General features: G+C 37.6%; 1 protein-coding gene across 1 annotated transcript in view; it reads right to left on the bottom strand.

Moving 5' to 3' along the window:
- Window positions 1-772: 772 nt before the first annotated feature.
- The window catches only part of ERAP2 (endoplasmic reticulum aminopeptidase 2), a 44,483-nt gene continuing 28,100 nt past the window's right edge, over window positions 773-17,155 (bottom strand). Inside the window, exons 12-19 of the mRNA XM_065919108.1 lie at window positions 16,153-16,232; window positions 14,201-14,384; window positions 10,062-10,218; window positions 9,391-9,575; window positions 6,099-6,260; window positions 5,457-5,597; window positions 3,295-3,376; window positions 773-2,576 (exon numbers count right to left, since the gene is read on the bottom strand). Of these exons, the coding sequence (XP_065775180.1) occupies window positions 2,433-2,576; window positions 3,295-3,376; window positions 5,457-5,597; window positions 6,099-6,260; window positions 9,391-9,575; window positions 10,062-10,218; window positions 14,201-14,384; window positions 16,153-16,232 (1,135 nt within the window). The 3' untranslated portion in view covers window positions 773-2,432. The remainder of the gene's footprint in view (window positions 2,577-3,294; window positions 3,377-5,456; window positions 5,598-6,098; window positions 6,261-9,390; window positions 9,576-10,061; window positions 10,219-14,200; window positions 14,385-16,152; window positions 16,233-17,155) is intronic.

Here is a 17,155-nt window from a genome sequence, read left to right as displayed (position 1 = left end):
TTATAGCTTGAAACGGAATAACCCCTTTACCTGCCAAAAAAAATTCCAAAACATAAAACAAACCTAAGAACTTCCCTCAGAAAATCAGGATCTCTCCAGGAAGTTCCTTGCCAGGCTTGCTTTTCCAAAACTTCAAATAGACCCAGTAGCATAGCAGAGTTAAATGCAGAAGTAGGTACATGAAGTAGGTAAAGAAATCACATCACGGTAGTAAGAGGGCGGAAAGACCTACTCTCTGGGACACAAACCCTGAAAGGGAACAAGCCATTGCTCTGGGCTCCCCTGACCTGGAAGGTTTTCAGTCTGAGTGGGCTTTGGAAACCACAAAATTTTCCCTCTGCCTCTGTGGGGAGTCAGGGAAGCATGCTGAAGTTGGGTCTGGTCAGTCCATCGTTATTCGTGATATTGTATATAAACTTTTTCTTGACTTGTTTGTTCATTCAAGCTGAAAGTGAAAACGAAGCCTCTCAGTCGTGTCTGGCTCTTTGCAACCCCGTGGACTGTAGCCTACCAGGTTCCTCCATCCTTGGGATTCTTCAGGCAAGCGTACTGGAGTGGGTTGCCATTTCCTTCTCCAGGGGACCTTCCCGATTGAACCCGAGTCTCCTGCATTGTAGGCAGACGCTTTACCCTCTAAGCCACCAGGAAAGGCCTCATTCAAGGTAAAAGAAACTAAAACTAACTTTAGCCAAGCCTTAGTTTGTTTTAGGGGTCTAGCATCCACCATAAAGGTTTTGAAATACCACACTAATAAATGTGTTTCTTTTTAAAAAAAAAAACTCTTTATTCATTAAACATCATTGTCACAGCACTTCTCATGTTCACTCTCATCAAATAATAAAATTTCCACTTTCTTTACTCAATTCTTGAGAATCTGAGAGATTAAAAATGTAGTTAAATAAGGAACTAAAAGGAAGAGAATTAAAACCCTGGAAACTTACAGCAGATAAGTTATTACCCAAGAGAAAGAACTTTTCTTACTACCAGCAATATTAATGGCACAATTCAACCAAAACTCATATATATTTTACTGCTTAATTTACATATTATTTTGGTGGAAAAAATAGAATTTTTTATTCTTTCAGTTTCTTTATGCAAAAACACATACACTTCTACAGGGACATCCCTTAGATGTTATATAAATGTTGTAAGACCATGAACAGGCCAACTCTAGAGTCCAAGATGCTTGAAAGACTCCAAGAAGTTATTTAAAAACAAACTTAACAAAATATGTATTGGGTCACACCCATGTCCATCCAAAATGTATCCTGTCTCTGACTGTGGCAGTCGAGAAAGTTCTACAGACCTTTATGACATTACTTTAAAAGGGATTGGATAATACCCCACCACCCTGCTCCCACCCAAATAATCCCAGCCTTCTTTGATCACCAAGATGAGATAGTAATCTGTGTATTGATTCAAATCTTTCAAGAACTTATTATAATTTATACTGACTTATACATGGATCATGAATTTAATAAACGTACTACCTTTATTTAGAGTGATGTTTTATTTCTAATACCTTAGTCAACCAATTAAGTCAAACAATTTCAAAGATGGAGATTCCCTTAAAATGTGAAGAAATGCCAAAACTGGTTTACAAAATATAGAGATACATTTAAATATTTACATCAAACTAAGCCAAAATGTATACAGAATATATTGAAGCCAAAATAGATACAATAGTATGATCTAACTCTGCAATTTTCAAAAGATTTATTAAACGCAATAGTGCATCGGTTAAAGTGGAGTGGTATCATCTTTCTCTCCTGAACCACTGTGACTCCAGATTTAACTTCATTTAGAGATGACCTCAGAAGTCTTTCGAGGCTCTTCATGAATGTGAGGCTCAAGCCAAAAGGCCTTCCTCGCTTCCTTGACAAACCCTGACGTCTAGTTTATAATAACCTGAGATTTGGCGATGCCTGTTTTCCTGATCCATATGCTTCATAATTTAAGATTTTACATGAATGATAAAAAATAAACAAACTATTCAGGCTGAGCTGAAAGTAGAAGGGTGAGGAGATGGAAAGATGTGAAAGAAAGATTTTTTTTTTTGGCAGACTAGTTATGTTTCCTTGGAAGTAACCTGGTTGGGAAAACTCCAGGATACTATGCAAGGCTTAAAAAGCATCAGAGAAGCAAAATAGTAGTTGCCTAAAGTGGGGCAGTGTAGACAGTCTGTGTTGCAGCAGCTATTTCTATCTACATCTCCACATATCTCCATTATTCAGGAGGTTTACTTTAAAATAGGCTACTGAGGCTCCAGCCCAGCATCATATGTCCGTCAGCGAGAAGTGATAGCCGAGCCCAGGCAGCTGTGTAGGCTGACTTCTCGAGGCTTCTTTCTTGTTAAACTGTCTGGAACATTGGCTTGAGCTTTGCCCACTTGACGCAGACACGGCATCTGATGTGCTGTTTCTATTGACCATTTAAATACTAATCAGTAGCCATTTCCTCAGGGTGGGAAGGTTCTTCTCCAGCCACTTAATATTTTTGGATATCGCTTCCAGAATAGTTTGAAATATATCTAGATGTGATCCTTGGGCCTTAAGAGATTCAAAGAACAGTTTCACCTGAAAAAAAAACCAAGAAAAGAATTACTGCTATGGTTCATAAAACACTTTCTCTTTCAAAGGATTTCAAAACAGCTTGCAGATTATACAAACACAGGTGCAAGCATTTCTCTGACAAACTCTGAAAAGTTATTTTCTTCATCTCTTTTTGGGGCATAATTATTTCACTTTATCTTCAAACAATAGGTAAAGTAAAACAGGAATGACAAATCTTACAAGTAAGCACACTGTAGGTGAAAAATGTAAGAGATTGAGTCAAGTTCTTAGAGTAAACAGTGATCTGGGATTTAAGTTCCGAATTTGCTTTAAAAGTAAATAAATTCAAGATTTATTGTGGAAAGACAATGTAAAACACAAGAATACTTTTTAAAAAGAGGTTAGTAGAACTACCATAAAGAGTAATATTGCTAAATAGACCTTCAAGCACTGTTTAAAGCTTCAATATAATCACTCAAGTGATTGTGATGATATAATGCAAACTAAAATAAAAAAGGACTCATCCCTCAAGTGTAATTTTCATTTTGAATGAAATATAATTTGAATGAATGATAATTTCATTAGTTCTGTCTCTTCCATTTATTTGCTAGGTGACATTGGACAAATAGCTTATTTTCTTTTAATAAAATAACAACTTAAAACCAGATTGCATCTAAATTTACTTTCAACTCTATAACTTAAACATTTATTTTTAAACTGTTGGCAATGGAGAGTCACAAACCTCCTGCAACTCATCCTTGGAAGAAAAATGAGATGTTGTACCGGAGACGATCATTCTCATGGGGAATGAGCCCAACTCAAATCTGAAAATAAAAGGAGTTTCATAGATGTAAATAATAGGAACAATGACCTTATGTTTATAACATGCTATATATATTTGAACCATGTAACATTAGTAACTATATGATAAACCTATACATTACAATGGATGCTATCAATTACCACAAGAATAGCTCATATGCATCTGGTAAAATCTGAAAGCTATGAAATTTATCAAATTTGACCATAAAATTAAAATTTAGATAAAGCTTTTTTAGGAAATGTGACAAATGTTTATGTCTAAATTTAAGTTCATATTTAAAGCAGCACCCTACAGTTTTTGAATGTGCATTCCATCAACAAAAATTTTTGACCAAGAATTTCCCAACATACATATTTTTATTTATGAATTATATGCACATACTAACTTAAAGGTAAAAAGGAAAACTTAAGAGCATAAGGTAAGAAATAATACATGTAGTAATATTTTCTTCTTGCACTCTAAAGCATTGTCTTGCAAACTTCCCTAACTCATTTTGGACACCCCTGTGTTTAAACATCATACTTATTGGGGAATTGTCAGTGGAACTCTTGTTCAAAGCCATAGATGGCATCCTTTACCCCCGTGTCTTACATAGAGAATTTGGCCACAGGTCAAAGGTTTCATACTGTAAAGCAGAGCACAGATACATCTCAGACATGCTCCCAAGTCTGGGCTCTACACATGGTTGGAGAGGAGACTAATTTCCACTTACAAAATAAATCCACAGCATTGCAGAGAAATCTGATCATTCCAGGAGGGAACGAAGAGTAACGCAAACAACAGAACCAATGGTTCCAGTAGGGTGTTTAAGGAAAGTGTTTTTTGTTTTGTTTTGTTTTTAAAACAGTTTCTAACTAATTTGGTCTCATGTGGATGTCAGCCCTTTAAGGTCTTGAAGCGGGTAGAGATGTGCTTTTTGCTCACAAAAAGCTATCAGTGAGAACTCTGACTCCTTTATGACTAAGAAATGAGAGGGATGAGGAACTGAGGATGACTGACATCAGACATGCTAAATGACACAAAAATACAGAGCAAACTGCACAGCTCTTTCATTTAGGGTATTTTCCATAGAGTTAATAAGTGACATTTTGGAATTGGATGAGAATGGTTGAGCACCTTTGCAGGGGGGTCTGTTGTGAGAGAAAGCAATGCCATCCTGTACATTCCGAGGAAATTTAATCATTATTGCTTTTTTCTGGGACTATTATAGGGCCAGGAGCATATTGCAGTGAGCTATAGGTCGTCCAAAAGCTGAAACCCCAGAAAAGACTCATAACCTATCTAGTTTTGGAGGGGAGCTCCCCAGACACTTCTGATTGATTTCTTCTATTGCCTCCACTATGTTTGTTACCTCTCCAAGGGAACTGGAGGAAGGGATTAGTTATTTTCAAACTTTCTGAAGTTTTTTTCCCCCAGAACAAAACTGTATTAACAAAGTAAGTGAAATATTTTGCTATACTATATATGGCTTCATTGCATTCTTCTGGGCTAGGGAGAGAGCCAGAAGGGAAAAGGGGATGGGGTTGATGACTGGATTTAACTCAACTCTTACTTGTTCACAGCAATTCTTCATTGCCTAAGATAAGTAACAGAAATCTGTTTCCCATCCCCTTCTTTTCATTCCTCTCCCTCATACCTGGACAGAGGGCTAGTGAGTTTTAAAATCGACACACTTCATCAAACCATTTGAGTAAAAATAATGTCATTCATATGCTTTAGGCAACATCTGATTAAACTTGGTTTTAGGCAACTGAAATATCTGGGTGGAAGAATACACATTGTGAAAGTCGCTCAGTCGTGTCCAACTCTGCAACCCTGTGGAATTCTCCAGCCCAGAATACTGGAGTGGGTAGCCTTTCCCTTCTCCAGGGGATCTTCCCAACCCAGGGATCAAACCCAGGTCTCCCGCATTGCAGGCAGATTCTTTACCAGCTGACTCACCAGGGAAGCCCAAGAATACAGGAGTGGGTAGCCTATCCCTTCTCCACGGGATCTTCCCGGTCCAGGGATTGAACCTGGGTCTCTGCATTGCAGGCAGATTATTTACAAACTGAACTATTAGGATACAAACAAATACCAACTTTTTAAGGAGATGGGTCCAATTTTCTTTTACAAAGTTCCAGGCTAGTTGCTGCCCCTTTGGATTTCTGGCAATCGCAAAAAGAAGAGCTGCCAAGTCCTGCGTCTTGATAACCTTCCCTTCCATTCCTAGTTCAATTAACCTGAAGAAACAAAGATCACTTAATTTTTCACGGCATGTGTTCTATAAAGGAAATTAACTCAGGCTATCAGTATATTAAAAGAATCAGAGAGAAAGAGGCACAACAAAAGTGTATTGTACCAAAAACAGTAATAAACTCTCTACTGGTTAACATTTTTAATATTCCAGTTAAATGTTTGCTTTTCTCTAGAAGTAATTTTATCCACTTATTTCAGTAAACTTCAATTAGCATCTTATACACAAAAATTTATTTTTTAATAATAATAATTTTCCTCTAAGGTTCTGGCTGTAAAACATAGCTGTTTGCTTAGTATCAATCACATGCTTAAGGAACATCTGTTTTCACTATGTGCATTTTGTCAATACATGGTTTTTGGAAAAAATTCAAAATGGTTCGAATCCTGATTTAATTATTATTATATGGCTCTGAAATTGATGGTTGAATTTTAGTAACTTTCCTGAATATATGTAAGTTTACTTTTAACAATTTAAATTCACTTACTTCATTAGCTTTTCCTGATGTTTGCTGGTTGACAATGCATACAGAATTTTGTTTTTTTCAGCACCGGACAATGACAGTTCATATTGCTCTAAAAGGTAGTTCCATCCTGCTGTGGTTTGAGCCCCCACGGAATACACGATCTTTAAAACATCTGTTGGGATACTGTAATATTAAGCACAAAAGTGAAAAAAAATTCTATGAAAGAAAAAATTAGTTTTTCTTATTATGATTTTAAATTCTAAAACAGAATCACCCTTGAGTTATTTCCTGTTGTTGTTCAATCACTAAGCTGTGTCTGACTCTTTGCGACCCCATGGACTGCAGCACACCAGGCTTCCCTGTCCTTCTCTATCTCCCTGAGTTTGCTCAAACTCGTCCATTGATTCAGAAATGCCATCCAACCATCGCGTCCTCTGTTGCCCACTTCTCCTCTGCCCTCAGTCTTTCCCAGCACCAGGGTCTTTTCCAGTGAGTCAGTTTTTCATATCAGGCGGCCAAAGTATAGGAGTTTCAGCTTCCAGTGAATATCTGGGGTTGACTTTCTTTAGATTGACTGATTAGATCTTCTTGCTGTCCAAGGGACTCTCAAGTCTCCAACACCACAATTCAAAAGCATCAGTTCTTTGGTGTTCAGCCTTCTTTATGAAAGAATTTTATGTACTATTACTTTGCAAATTATTTGTGTTTTTTCCTACTGATGATAAAATGTTTAAAGAATAATAATCAAAAATTTAAACTACATGGAGAATCATGAAAAGCTGATTAAATTAATAAAAGAGGTGATTTCTGAAATATAAATGCACTGGTTTGTATAGAATTCTGTCACTAAATTGCGTATATTGGTACTATGTTTTTTTTTTAATTATTACTTGTTGCTTTAGTGTCGCTTTAGGAGTATTTTCTAGTAGGCCCGTTTGAGGGCTATCTGACTCTCTAGGTATAAAAAATTGTAATTTAGCACAGTTGTTTAGAGTCCAGTCATTTATATTATAATTCTGTAAAATGATAGGATGCAATATTATTATTTTCTGTCCCCCTAAAGAGGACACCATGGTTTTCAAGTTTTATTGTCCTAAAGGATACTAACTAGTCTTTATTTTAATTTAGTTATGATTTTTAATTCCAAATATAATTGATCAGTAATAGCTAATATCCATATTGATGGCTTGGAAAACCTGCAATACAGAGAAACAGGGATGAGACCGGAAATTTGAATTTATCATACAGGGTCCATAACATTGTACTAGTCTCTATATAACTTACTTAACTGCCAAAGCTACCCAGTGAGATGGAAGAGTTACCCTAAAAAAAAAAGTTACCCTAAAAAAAAAAGTGGAAATAAAGTTCAGAAAGCTTAAGTAACTTGCACCAAGGTGACATATTAGCCTTTTTCGAGATAGGATTTAGACCTATGATTCTAAAACTGTACTATTTCCACTGTACTATATATACATAAATACCCAAGAGCCTTTGAATCATGAAACAAAAAGTAACCAAATTATAATCCACATTATTTTTATTTTAGTTTATTTTACTAAAGGAAATTGGTCCTGGGTGTTCATTGGAAGGACGGATGTTGAAGCTGAAACTCCAATATTTTGGCCACCTGACTCGAAGAGCTGACTCATTTGAAAAGACCCTGATGTTGGGAAAGATTGAGGGCAGGAGAAGGGGATGACAGAGGATGAGATGGTTGGATGGCATCACTGACTCAATGGACGTGGGTTTGGGTGGACTCCGGGAGTTGGTGATGGACAGGGAGGCCTGGCGTGCTGCGGTTCATGGGGTTGCAAAGAGTCGGACATGACCGAGTGATTGAACTGAACTGAACTGTACAAATTTTTAAAAATTGGTAACAAATGAATTGTAAGTTCTTTGAAGGTAGGACCCCTAGTTGTTTCTTTCACTAGCTTATTAGCACTAACTACAGTGCCTGGCACAAAAGCAACAGGCAAAACATTATATTCTGAATTCATGAATGAATGAAGTAATCTATAAAGGATTAATACTGACGGTCTTAAGCTTTAAAAAAATAAACCTACAATATTTGATTATGTACTCTTGATTACAAGCTTAAATGAGATTTTCCTAGAATTTTTTCATAGGTATAGCATCCTATTCAACATGTTGAACCATCACATCTACTGGACTTGAGTTACTCTAGGTAAGATCATTCCTCTTGTAAGTAGCATAAAGACAGAATATATTCTGATGTGCTATAGGGCAGCAGAGTGTTTATATTTTAGCCTCATTCATATAGTTTATTCAAACATGAACAAAAAGAAGAGAAAAATACAGCTAAAAGATTTTTTTCCCCTAAAACTAATTTAGGCCTAAATCCTAAAGAGTGAAAAAGTCCAAAAAGAAGAAAACAAATTACTTTTTAAAAAAATAAGAAGTCAAGAAAAGATTTCAAAAAGCTCATGGAGATTTAGTTATATGGAGATAAATTGTGATACCATTTCATAACAATTTGGCAGAGGAAAAATTGACACTATTGCTTTACCTGGTACTAAAGCTGTGAATTTTTTTTCTATTCTAAAAAATGAATTTTCCTTAATTCACATACAGATTTGATTTCTCAAAGCATCCAGCTTGAAAGTCAGGGTTTTAATAGCAACAATACAAAATCATGTGTTGGACAGAAATCAAGGCTTACATTGAAAAGATTGTGGGGTCTATTAGTACTATGGGTTGCAGCTGCTAGACTGAACTGCAACAGAATCCATTTGATCACCGGGCATCTAGCTAATTACAACAACCACTGGAATCAATTTTGCCACCTTACACATCCTTTAGATGGCCCAAATCATCAGTTTCCTATCAAAGCTGAAACTTGAGGCTAAGACGTGGTATGTGGGATATGCGGTATGGTATTGGTTAATGAGGAAGTAAATATATTGAACAAAGCTCCCTCCCCACCACCTGGTTTTTTGTTTCATCAATTGATCATTGGTGTTTCGATTGCATGTACATTTCACATTGCTTTTTATCTTTAAAAGGCATTACTCTTGGAGATTGGGCACCACTCTAGTCTACCCCACTTTCACCCCTTGGCTGTCTTTCTGAAACCATGCTAATGTTTATTAGCTTTTCCCTACAGGGAACTAAACCTCACTTCCCACAAAAATCTATTGAGCACTTACTATGTGGGAGCATGAAACAAGGGTATGTAATTCCCAGCATGTTTTTTTTTTCTATCCTCACTAAAAGGTTTTAGATTTAATGTCTTGCATGATCAAAGACTTTTACATCAAAAGGAAAGGAACAAAGAACAGAAGTCCAGGTTTACTTTAATTTTCCACTGGATTCCATCCACTGAGAGAAGAGTTCAGTTGCTTTCTGGATGCAAGGAGCATGGTTCAGGTAACAGGCCAGCTTCAAGACAGTGGAGCGAAGCATTCTGTCCCAGACGGAGCCCTCGTCAACCCAGCTTTGCGTGTCAATCACTGGCTTAAAATACTGGAGAAGGTAATGCTGCAGAAAGCAGAGGATGGTTTACAGAGAGGCTAAATTTAGTTCTTCACACAGCTCTCACTCACCCGTCTAATGGGTTCAGCTCTAAACAGTCTGCGTGAAACCTTTCCCGAAGCATATAACTACTAATCTCTACATTTTGCTTCTCTTTTTCTGGTGTGTGGTCTCCACCCACCACAGTTCGTGTCTCCATTAGAAGTACAGTTTAATTTCTTATCTGAGAGGGGACTATCAACTGATGTAAGATAAAATCCCCTTAGGAGGCATGCTTTGCTTATGACCCTGGTACCCAGGTCTTAGGGTGATGATGACAAGGACCAGGGGATATCCAACCATTAGATGCTTAAGTGTTGACTGTGCTCCCAGCCAGTTTCCTCAGATTCTCCAAGATTTAACCCCAAAAGTTCACACAAAATAGAACAAGTCTCATTGATCGTCCAGCTACTGTGTCTTTTACTTAATGAATCTTCTGAAAGGAACACAAACCTTGAGATTTTCAGTGACATCTGAAATGTTCCTTCTTTCCACCATGAGGTAAAACAATTCTAGGTATTCCAGACCTTTGAGAAGCGCGGGGATGCTTGTTTCATGTTGGAGGTAGCGAGTCAGGTCAAGAGCTTTGTCTAGGGTCAGCCTTCCTGCACTGAGGTATAAAACAAATGTTGGTGGTTTGTGTATATCTTACAGTTCTCAGTATTTTAAGTAGTAAGATCATACGGAGAGCAATAACAGAAGTAGCTCATTATATTCAAGCCACTTGGTTTAAATCCTACCTCTTCCACCGACGTGGGCAAATTAACCTCTGAGCTTCACCTGCCTCCTCTATATAATGGGAATAATATTAGAATCTACTTTAAATCTCTGTTGTGAAGATTAAATGAGTTAATATAGGTAAAGTGCTTAGAATAATGCCTAAACATAAATAAGAGCTTTCTAAATGAAATAAACAGCTAATATTAATATCTAGTACCAATAATATCAAACTTTTCATGTACTTGTCATTCTCTAATTGCTTAATTTGTGGTTTTGAATTGTTCCTCCAATTGTATTTGGAAATTTTGAGGACAGGTGCCATATCTTTTTTTTTTTTGACATGCCTTCCTAGAGCCTAACAGAGAAACTGCGGTTATTCTGAGTAGGCCGAAACAAGGATTTTCTTTGTTTTTAAAGAATCTATTTAGATTCTAACGTGATATGTCTTCTCTATATTTTCCTTTACTGCAAACAAACAACAAAACTATTATTCCGAGTACTAACACTTTAGTGCCTCTTCTATAGAAGTAAGTTATTATATCGTCACCTTCATAAAGGGGTTGCTCACTCATATTTCTGAGAAGACCTATGTCCCTGCAGTGTCTATAACCCATTCTTGCCAGCATCCAACTCTCAAATCAAGCATATTAGTTTGATATGGAAACAGATTCCAGAACAAAGATATCTGTGCTGGGTTTTTCATTAATATAATGAACCTCCTTTGGGTTTTTTAAAATTTTAAATGCTCATCTGAAACACGGGAACTGAAACTAGAAAGAAGTGGCATTAAAAAGAACCAACTTTTGTTGTGACTATACTCTTCTCAGTCACAATGACATACTGCTTTAAAACAGACCTACAGTACATTTTCTAAAAATTTCATCTGAAGACAGAGGGCTGGACCATATGTGCTACAATTTTATAGTCTGCTGTATTTTTAAAAATACAAATTCACAAAATGTCACTATTCCTTCCCACACGTGTAAGTGTCACAATATATAGTGCACTAGCTAAGTACAAATATAGTCACAACCTTTACAATTTTAAATGTTAAATCTAGTACACAATCCATTCATTACATTGCTCACACTGGGGAAATCAAGATGAAACTGGTAGAGAAATTAAGGAGGAATTGACTGCTTATGTTTAGATTTTCCTGGAAAGACAAGCTATTTTCTTTCTTCTATTTATCATCAACAGAATAGTATGTAAAATAAATCAGGTCACAAGGTCACCAACAGAAACAATATTAAGGACCAGGTGGAGTATTATGCGTTGGAAACATTTCCTATCCTGGTAATTACTGCAGAATACTCACTTTATTCAGCATGACACATTATTTCTTTACTGGTACTATGAAGTATACTCTACTTAGAGGAAAAGCAACAGGACAAGACTAGGTATTATATTCTAGGGTCAAAAAGCTACCTATTTAAAACACTTTAATCTTAATACTCATCAAAGAGGGAATCATTTTCTTATAGTTATTATTTAATAAAAATCCAGCCCTTTACCACTTGCCTTCTGCTTCAGTTAATGCACAAAATGTTATCTGAATGTCTGTTTACCTTAAAGACTAAACCTATGTATAGGCATACATTTTAGCCCAACAAAAAAATCTATATCTACTTATTTGTATAAGGTTTCAGCTAAATGGTACCTTTGTGAAATAAACTGTATTCCTGAGGAAACAATCTGGGACTTCTTTCTAGGGTATTGGAATAAAAAAATAAATAGTTTACCAGTAAGGAAATTATGGCTGTCATCTTAATTCCACTCAAATCAGAGGAGATCCAAGTATCAAATATTTAATAACAAGTATGAAAACTCAGTTAAAATGAATATGCATTCCTAGGTCAAATTTTGTCTCTAAACTCAATGTGATCACAGGTTATATACTTAAACTCTTAAGTAGATATTTCACAAAGCAGGGAAGGAAAAAAATATATATCACCAAAGCAGAGGAATAGGAAAAAAAATTTAGACCTATTATGAGACTTTAGAATTGTTTTCTTATACAATTACTTTTATTATAAAAGCAATATAAACAAATTACAAGACAGCTCGAAATTAAAGGAGAAAAACACAAAATTTCATTACCCCTACATACTCATTAACAGCACTTTGGAATATTTCTTTCTGCTTTTGTTTTTTTTCACCATGAGCTTTTTTTTTTTTCCCATGTAGTTGCTAACCGAAGCTTACATTCTGCTTTTTCTTTTCAGCTTCACATTATTTGAAATGCATTTTTCTATGTTGTCACCTCATCTTCCTATTCAATGCATGATCTTTTAAACAGTTTATATTAGATCAGACTACTCATGCTCACAGCTGCCAAATATTGGGCATTTATTACTGTACTCAGTGCTGGATCTACATTACCTTGTGCAACCCTCAAAACAACCTCCTATGAGAGACACTATTATTATTGGAGTGTTAAAGACTAAAACAGTTTTGAAGACTAGAAAATTTAGGTTTAAAAAGGTTACATAGCTTGTCCAAGGTCAAACAATAAGAGATAGTACATATTGGTAGCTGACCTGTTTTAAGCCAAAATTTGTACTCAGGTCTTCACTAACCTATCTAGTTGGTACAGAAATGATGGTTGATACATCAATAACTACAGGGTTCCTGCTGCTAAATTGAGAGTACCCATAAATTTATAGGCTAGAAACAGCATAAAAAGACTTTCAGCTGCTGGAAAGATTGGCTTTCATATTCTGAGTTGTCAATAGTCTTCATTCTGCCTAGTTTTAAATTTTTAATCTATTTTCTTTGCAATCATCTGAGAGTTTCTCCTTTGAGCAAACAAACCTCCCTCAACTAACCACAGTCCGCTTCTCAGTTGGTCTCGCATGCATCCAGTCAGAAGTAGGATAGCTCATGATACTCCTGAGACCTTTGGGGCTGGGGGTTAAGCTCCCAATCCTCTTCCTTTTCTAACTAGGGAATTCTGTTGTACAGAGAAGCTCTGCTTGAGAGATGTTTTGCTGGTTACTTTTGCTTAACTTGACCTAAAAAAGCATGTGAAAGAAAAGAACGTCACACTGAATCAAATGAGTGCATTAAAGTAATTCTCAGAATAGGAAAAGTTTACAGAGCATAATATGTCATCTGATCCCCAACTTTTTTCCACCAGTGACCTGGTGACTTGATTTATTCTACCTATTATTCCATTGATGACAAGTAGGAAAAGGGAAAGAAAATATTGTATCTTTCCAGGAAAGTCTAAAGAGGAATAAACAGAAGTAGCCAATTCTTCCTTAATTTTTCTATCAATTTCATATTGATTTCCCTGATGTGAGCAAAGTAAGGAAAGGCTTGTTCACCAGATTTTAAGATTACAAAGATTATAACCATATTTATACCTTTTGTCTAACAGATTATGTCAGCATTTGGTGAAACAGCAAGCTTATAGCATAAACAATTTAAAACCTGAGGTCAAAAGCGTAAATGCCTGGAGGCGACCATAAGGATGTGAAGGACACCCTCACGTGTATCATTTAGGACTTGGGTACCGAGGTGAATGCAGACCTGGCTTAAGGAAGATCTGCCCACTGCATCCTTCGCTATGGCTGCCCTGTGGGAACGAAGACCCACAGTTGCCAAATCTTCTCATTATTGAAGGGATTCCAGAAGTCAGGGTTTTTACATACGTTTCTCCACATTTTGAAATGTTGAATTAAATTTTTAAACATTAGATGAATAAAAATATTTTATCAGTGGGTAGGCTTTGACCCCATGGCCAGTATTTGACCTCCATTCGAATTCATATCATATGAATGATCAACACTGAACATTTGATTTGAAATCTAACATATCTGGTTAGGGAGCAGTGATTTCCTGTGAAATTAGTTGAAGTTTTGCGTTACCTTACTAGCTGAAACGCATCGTGAATCAGACCTATTCTGTCCTTCGGCCTGAGAAGTGTGTGGTTCTGATTCAGCAACGTAATGAGCTCGTCCCATCCTTGTCCCTCATAATGAACGATGTAGTAGCCATTGGAGTCTACATTGAATTTCACCCAGTTGGTCTTCTCAGATAAATCCAGAGTATCTAGGAGGAGAAAATTGGTATAGGTATTTCCTCATCAAAGAACACATCGTGAATATTGCCGGAAGTATTCTTCATATCATTAGTAATAAATCAATGGGAAGACAAAGTTCTGGAAGACTCATGGTGATACTTATTTTCAGAGTCTGCTGGATGGCTTATTTTGGGAATGGTGATCTTATTAAATTAATAAGTAAACTAATTCCTAGGAAAAGGACTGATGAATCTGTTCTCAAAAGCAGCGTATGCGGGTCTAAAAGGCATGCTGAGCCCAGTGAGCCAGATGATGAGCACAGCTGGAGTTTGGTTTGATTTACTGGTAGCCTTGTCTCAAGGTTTAGGTGCTGCATGTTAAAATATGTGTATGTAAGTAGGTGATCCATTTGTCCAGTTCTTATCCGGGGCAAAATAAGGACTGCAGGTTGAACATGAGATTATGAGGGAAACGTTCTGACATTTCAGTGATGTGTTTAAAGGAGAAAATAAAATTGTATTATTTTTAATATTTTAGACATTGTAGTAGGTGGCAAAATAACTTTACTATATACTCTCAAAACCTCTGAGGCTTAGTCCTCATTCAAAATAAATCAGAAGATTGAAGCTCAGGAGTTAAAAAATATTCTTTTTTTTTTTTTTGAGAGCACACAGACCGCCATCAGGCTTTATTGCTCAAAACGCAAGGCAGACTCGGAGAGTCGACAAGGGCCACAGGGGACAGACCTCAGACCCCAGGGCGGGCGAGCCCTGGCCACCTCGGCGGGTGACCTGCCCACTCTGGCCTGTGACCTGGGGGCTGGACGGCCTGCCCAACACCCGCCAGCTTCCTCAGAGGCCAGAAACACAACCCTGCTCTACACACAGAGCCAGCTCTTCCCTCCCGCAGCCAGGAGACCCCCGGTCAGCAGGGAGACCCCAGTCAGCAGGGACACCCCCCAGTCAGCAGAGAGACCCCCATCTGCAGGGAGACCCTGTCAGCAAGGAGACCCTGTCAACAGGGAGACCCTGGTCAGCAGGGAGGTCCCGTCAGCAGGGAGACCCCCCAGTCAGCAGGGAGACCCAGCAGAAGCAGGAGTGACCCCAGAGCCCCACCTCCTGGGGAAGGATGAGCCAGGAAGGATGGGCAGGGCCCTCGCTCCTCCAGGGAGGCAGACAGTCTGGTCCACGGCACACACAGGAGACACACACGCACACCCTGCCGGCCTGGAGAGGCCTACAGCTCACAGCCCTCTAACCCCGGGGCTGACCTAAGGAAGGTGGTCCCAGAGGACCCCTGAAGGCACGTGTCCTGCGGGGCCGGCCGCACTGTAGGGCCTGTTTCCCTGGAGCTCATCCTGACTGGGCTCCCGGGAGAGCTGCTGGGTGGGGGGTGCACTGCTATCCCTGGGTAAAAAATATTCTTAAGGCCATACATCCAATAGGTATGTATGGTATCCAACAGAATCAGGATTTTAATCCAGGGCCAATCAGTTCTAAAGTGAACACCTTTTCCCACTGAATTAGTAGGCATTAAAAGACATAAGATCAGACGCCATCAATTCTTGAAACCCATCTCTAAGTGCTAAAAACACAAGAGAACTTTCTCATGAATTAAAAACCCAGAGTTTCTAGCTAAAGGGTTCTTTTAGTAACACATAGGTATAGATAAATGAGAATTTCCTCAAACATATACCTTTCATTGTTGGATTGACCTACAGTAACTGTCCTCCCTATAGCTCAGAACACATTTAATTTCAGAATTAAAAGATTTTTTTGGCTAATTAGTTCACATTACCTGTCTTCAATTTCAGAATGTGTCTGTGAATCACATTAGATGAACTCGTGGAGTAGGTCACTGGGATATGCCAAAGGTACCTACGTTAGAAAGCAAAGACTGTTACAGACTAAATCAATGGCCATTTCAATGTCCACATTGTCAGATTCAGAGAGGCTATAAAAGACACCTAATCACCCGTCCTTTCAACATCAGTGGCCTTATAAATTTTACAGGCTAAGACTAACGGTTCCTTGGGTGTGCAAAAATTCTTTAATGATTATGAAGGAGCAGAAATATATACCTAGTTGAGCCTTGTCACAATTACCTGTGACATATACTGTCTAGATTTTATACCACCACAATTCCTGCTAATTGTTTTCTTCTAAGTAAAAGAAAAAAAAGATCAATCTTCCTTTCACATTTCTAAAAATTCTCACAGTCTGATATTAATTCAAATAACTAAATGTAAGCTGTAGAAAGAAACCCAAAAAGGTAAAGATCTTATTCTAGCATGATTCTTCCACTTATCCTTCTGTTCAGTGAAGCTATCCACATTCAACCCCCGCCTGCTAAGTGGTCAGCTAGCAGCAATGAGTCAGGAGCTGCTCATCGGCCAAGTGCAGAGAGCAGAGAAGCAGAACGGATTGAAGGAAAAGGCCTCAGTTACTTTTCAAGGGCCTTTCCATGGTAAATAACTGAAATTAGCTATTTTTTCCTGACTAATTTCTAGCTGCCTCTAGAGGTCATTTCCTCTAATGTAGTAAGCCATATTACCTATAGTAACCCTATAAAATCAAATGCTTGAAAATACCAGTAGGTGTAAAACAGAAAGAATATTACTGAGGATATGCCCATTAATCCTCAGAAAAACCTAAAATAGTAAAAGAGACAACAGACACAGACTCGATTTAATAAAAGGTCAGAAGAAATAATCTACCTGCCAATCCAGAGAACCAATAATCAACAAAGCAGTTGAAATATTTACACAAAAAGGTAAAAAGAGACACACAGATATCACTAA

Source organism: Muntiacus reevesi, chromosome 1 (genome assembly GCF_963930625.1).
Source record: "Muntiacus reevesi chromosome 1, mMunRee1.1, whole genome shotgun sequence".
Taxonomy (NCBI): Eukaryota; Metazoa; Chordata; class Mammalia; order Artiodactyla; family Cervidae; genus Muntiacus; species Muntiacus reevesi.
This window is presented reverse-complemented; position numbering and strand designations above follow the sequence as displayed.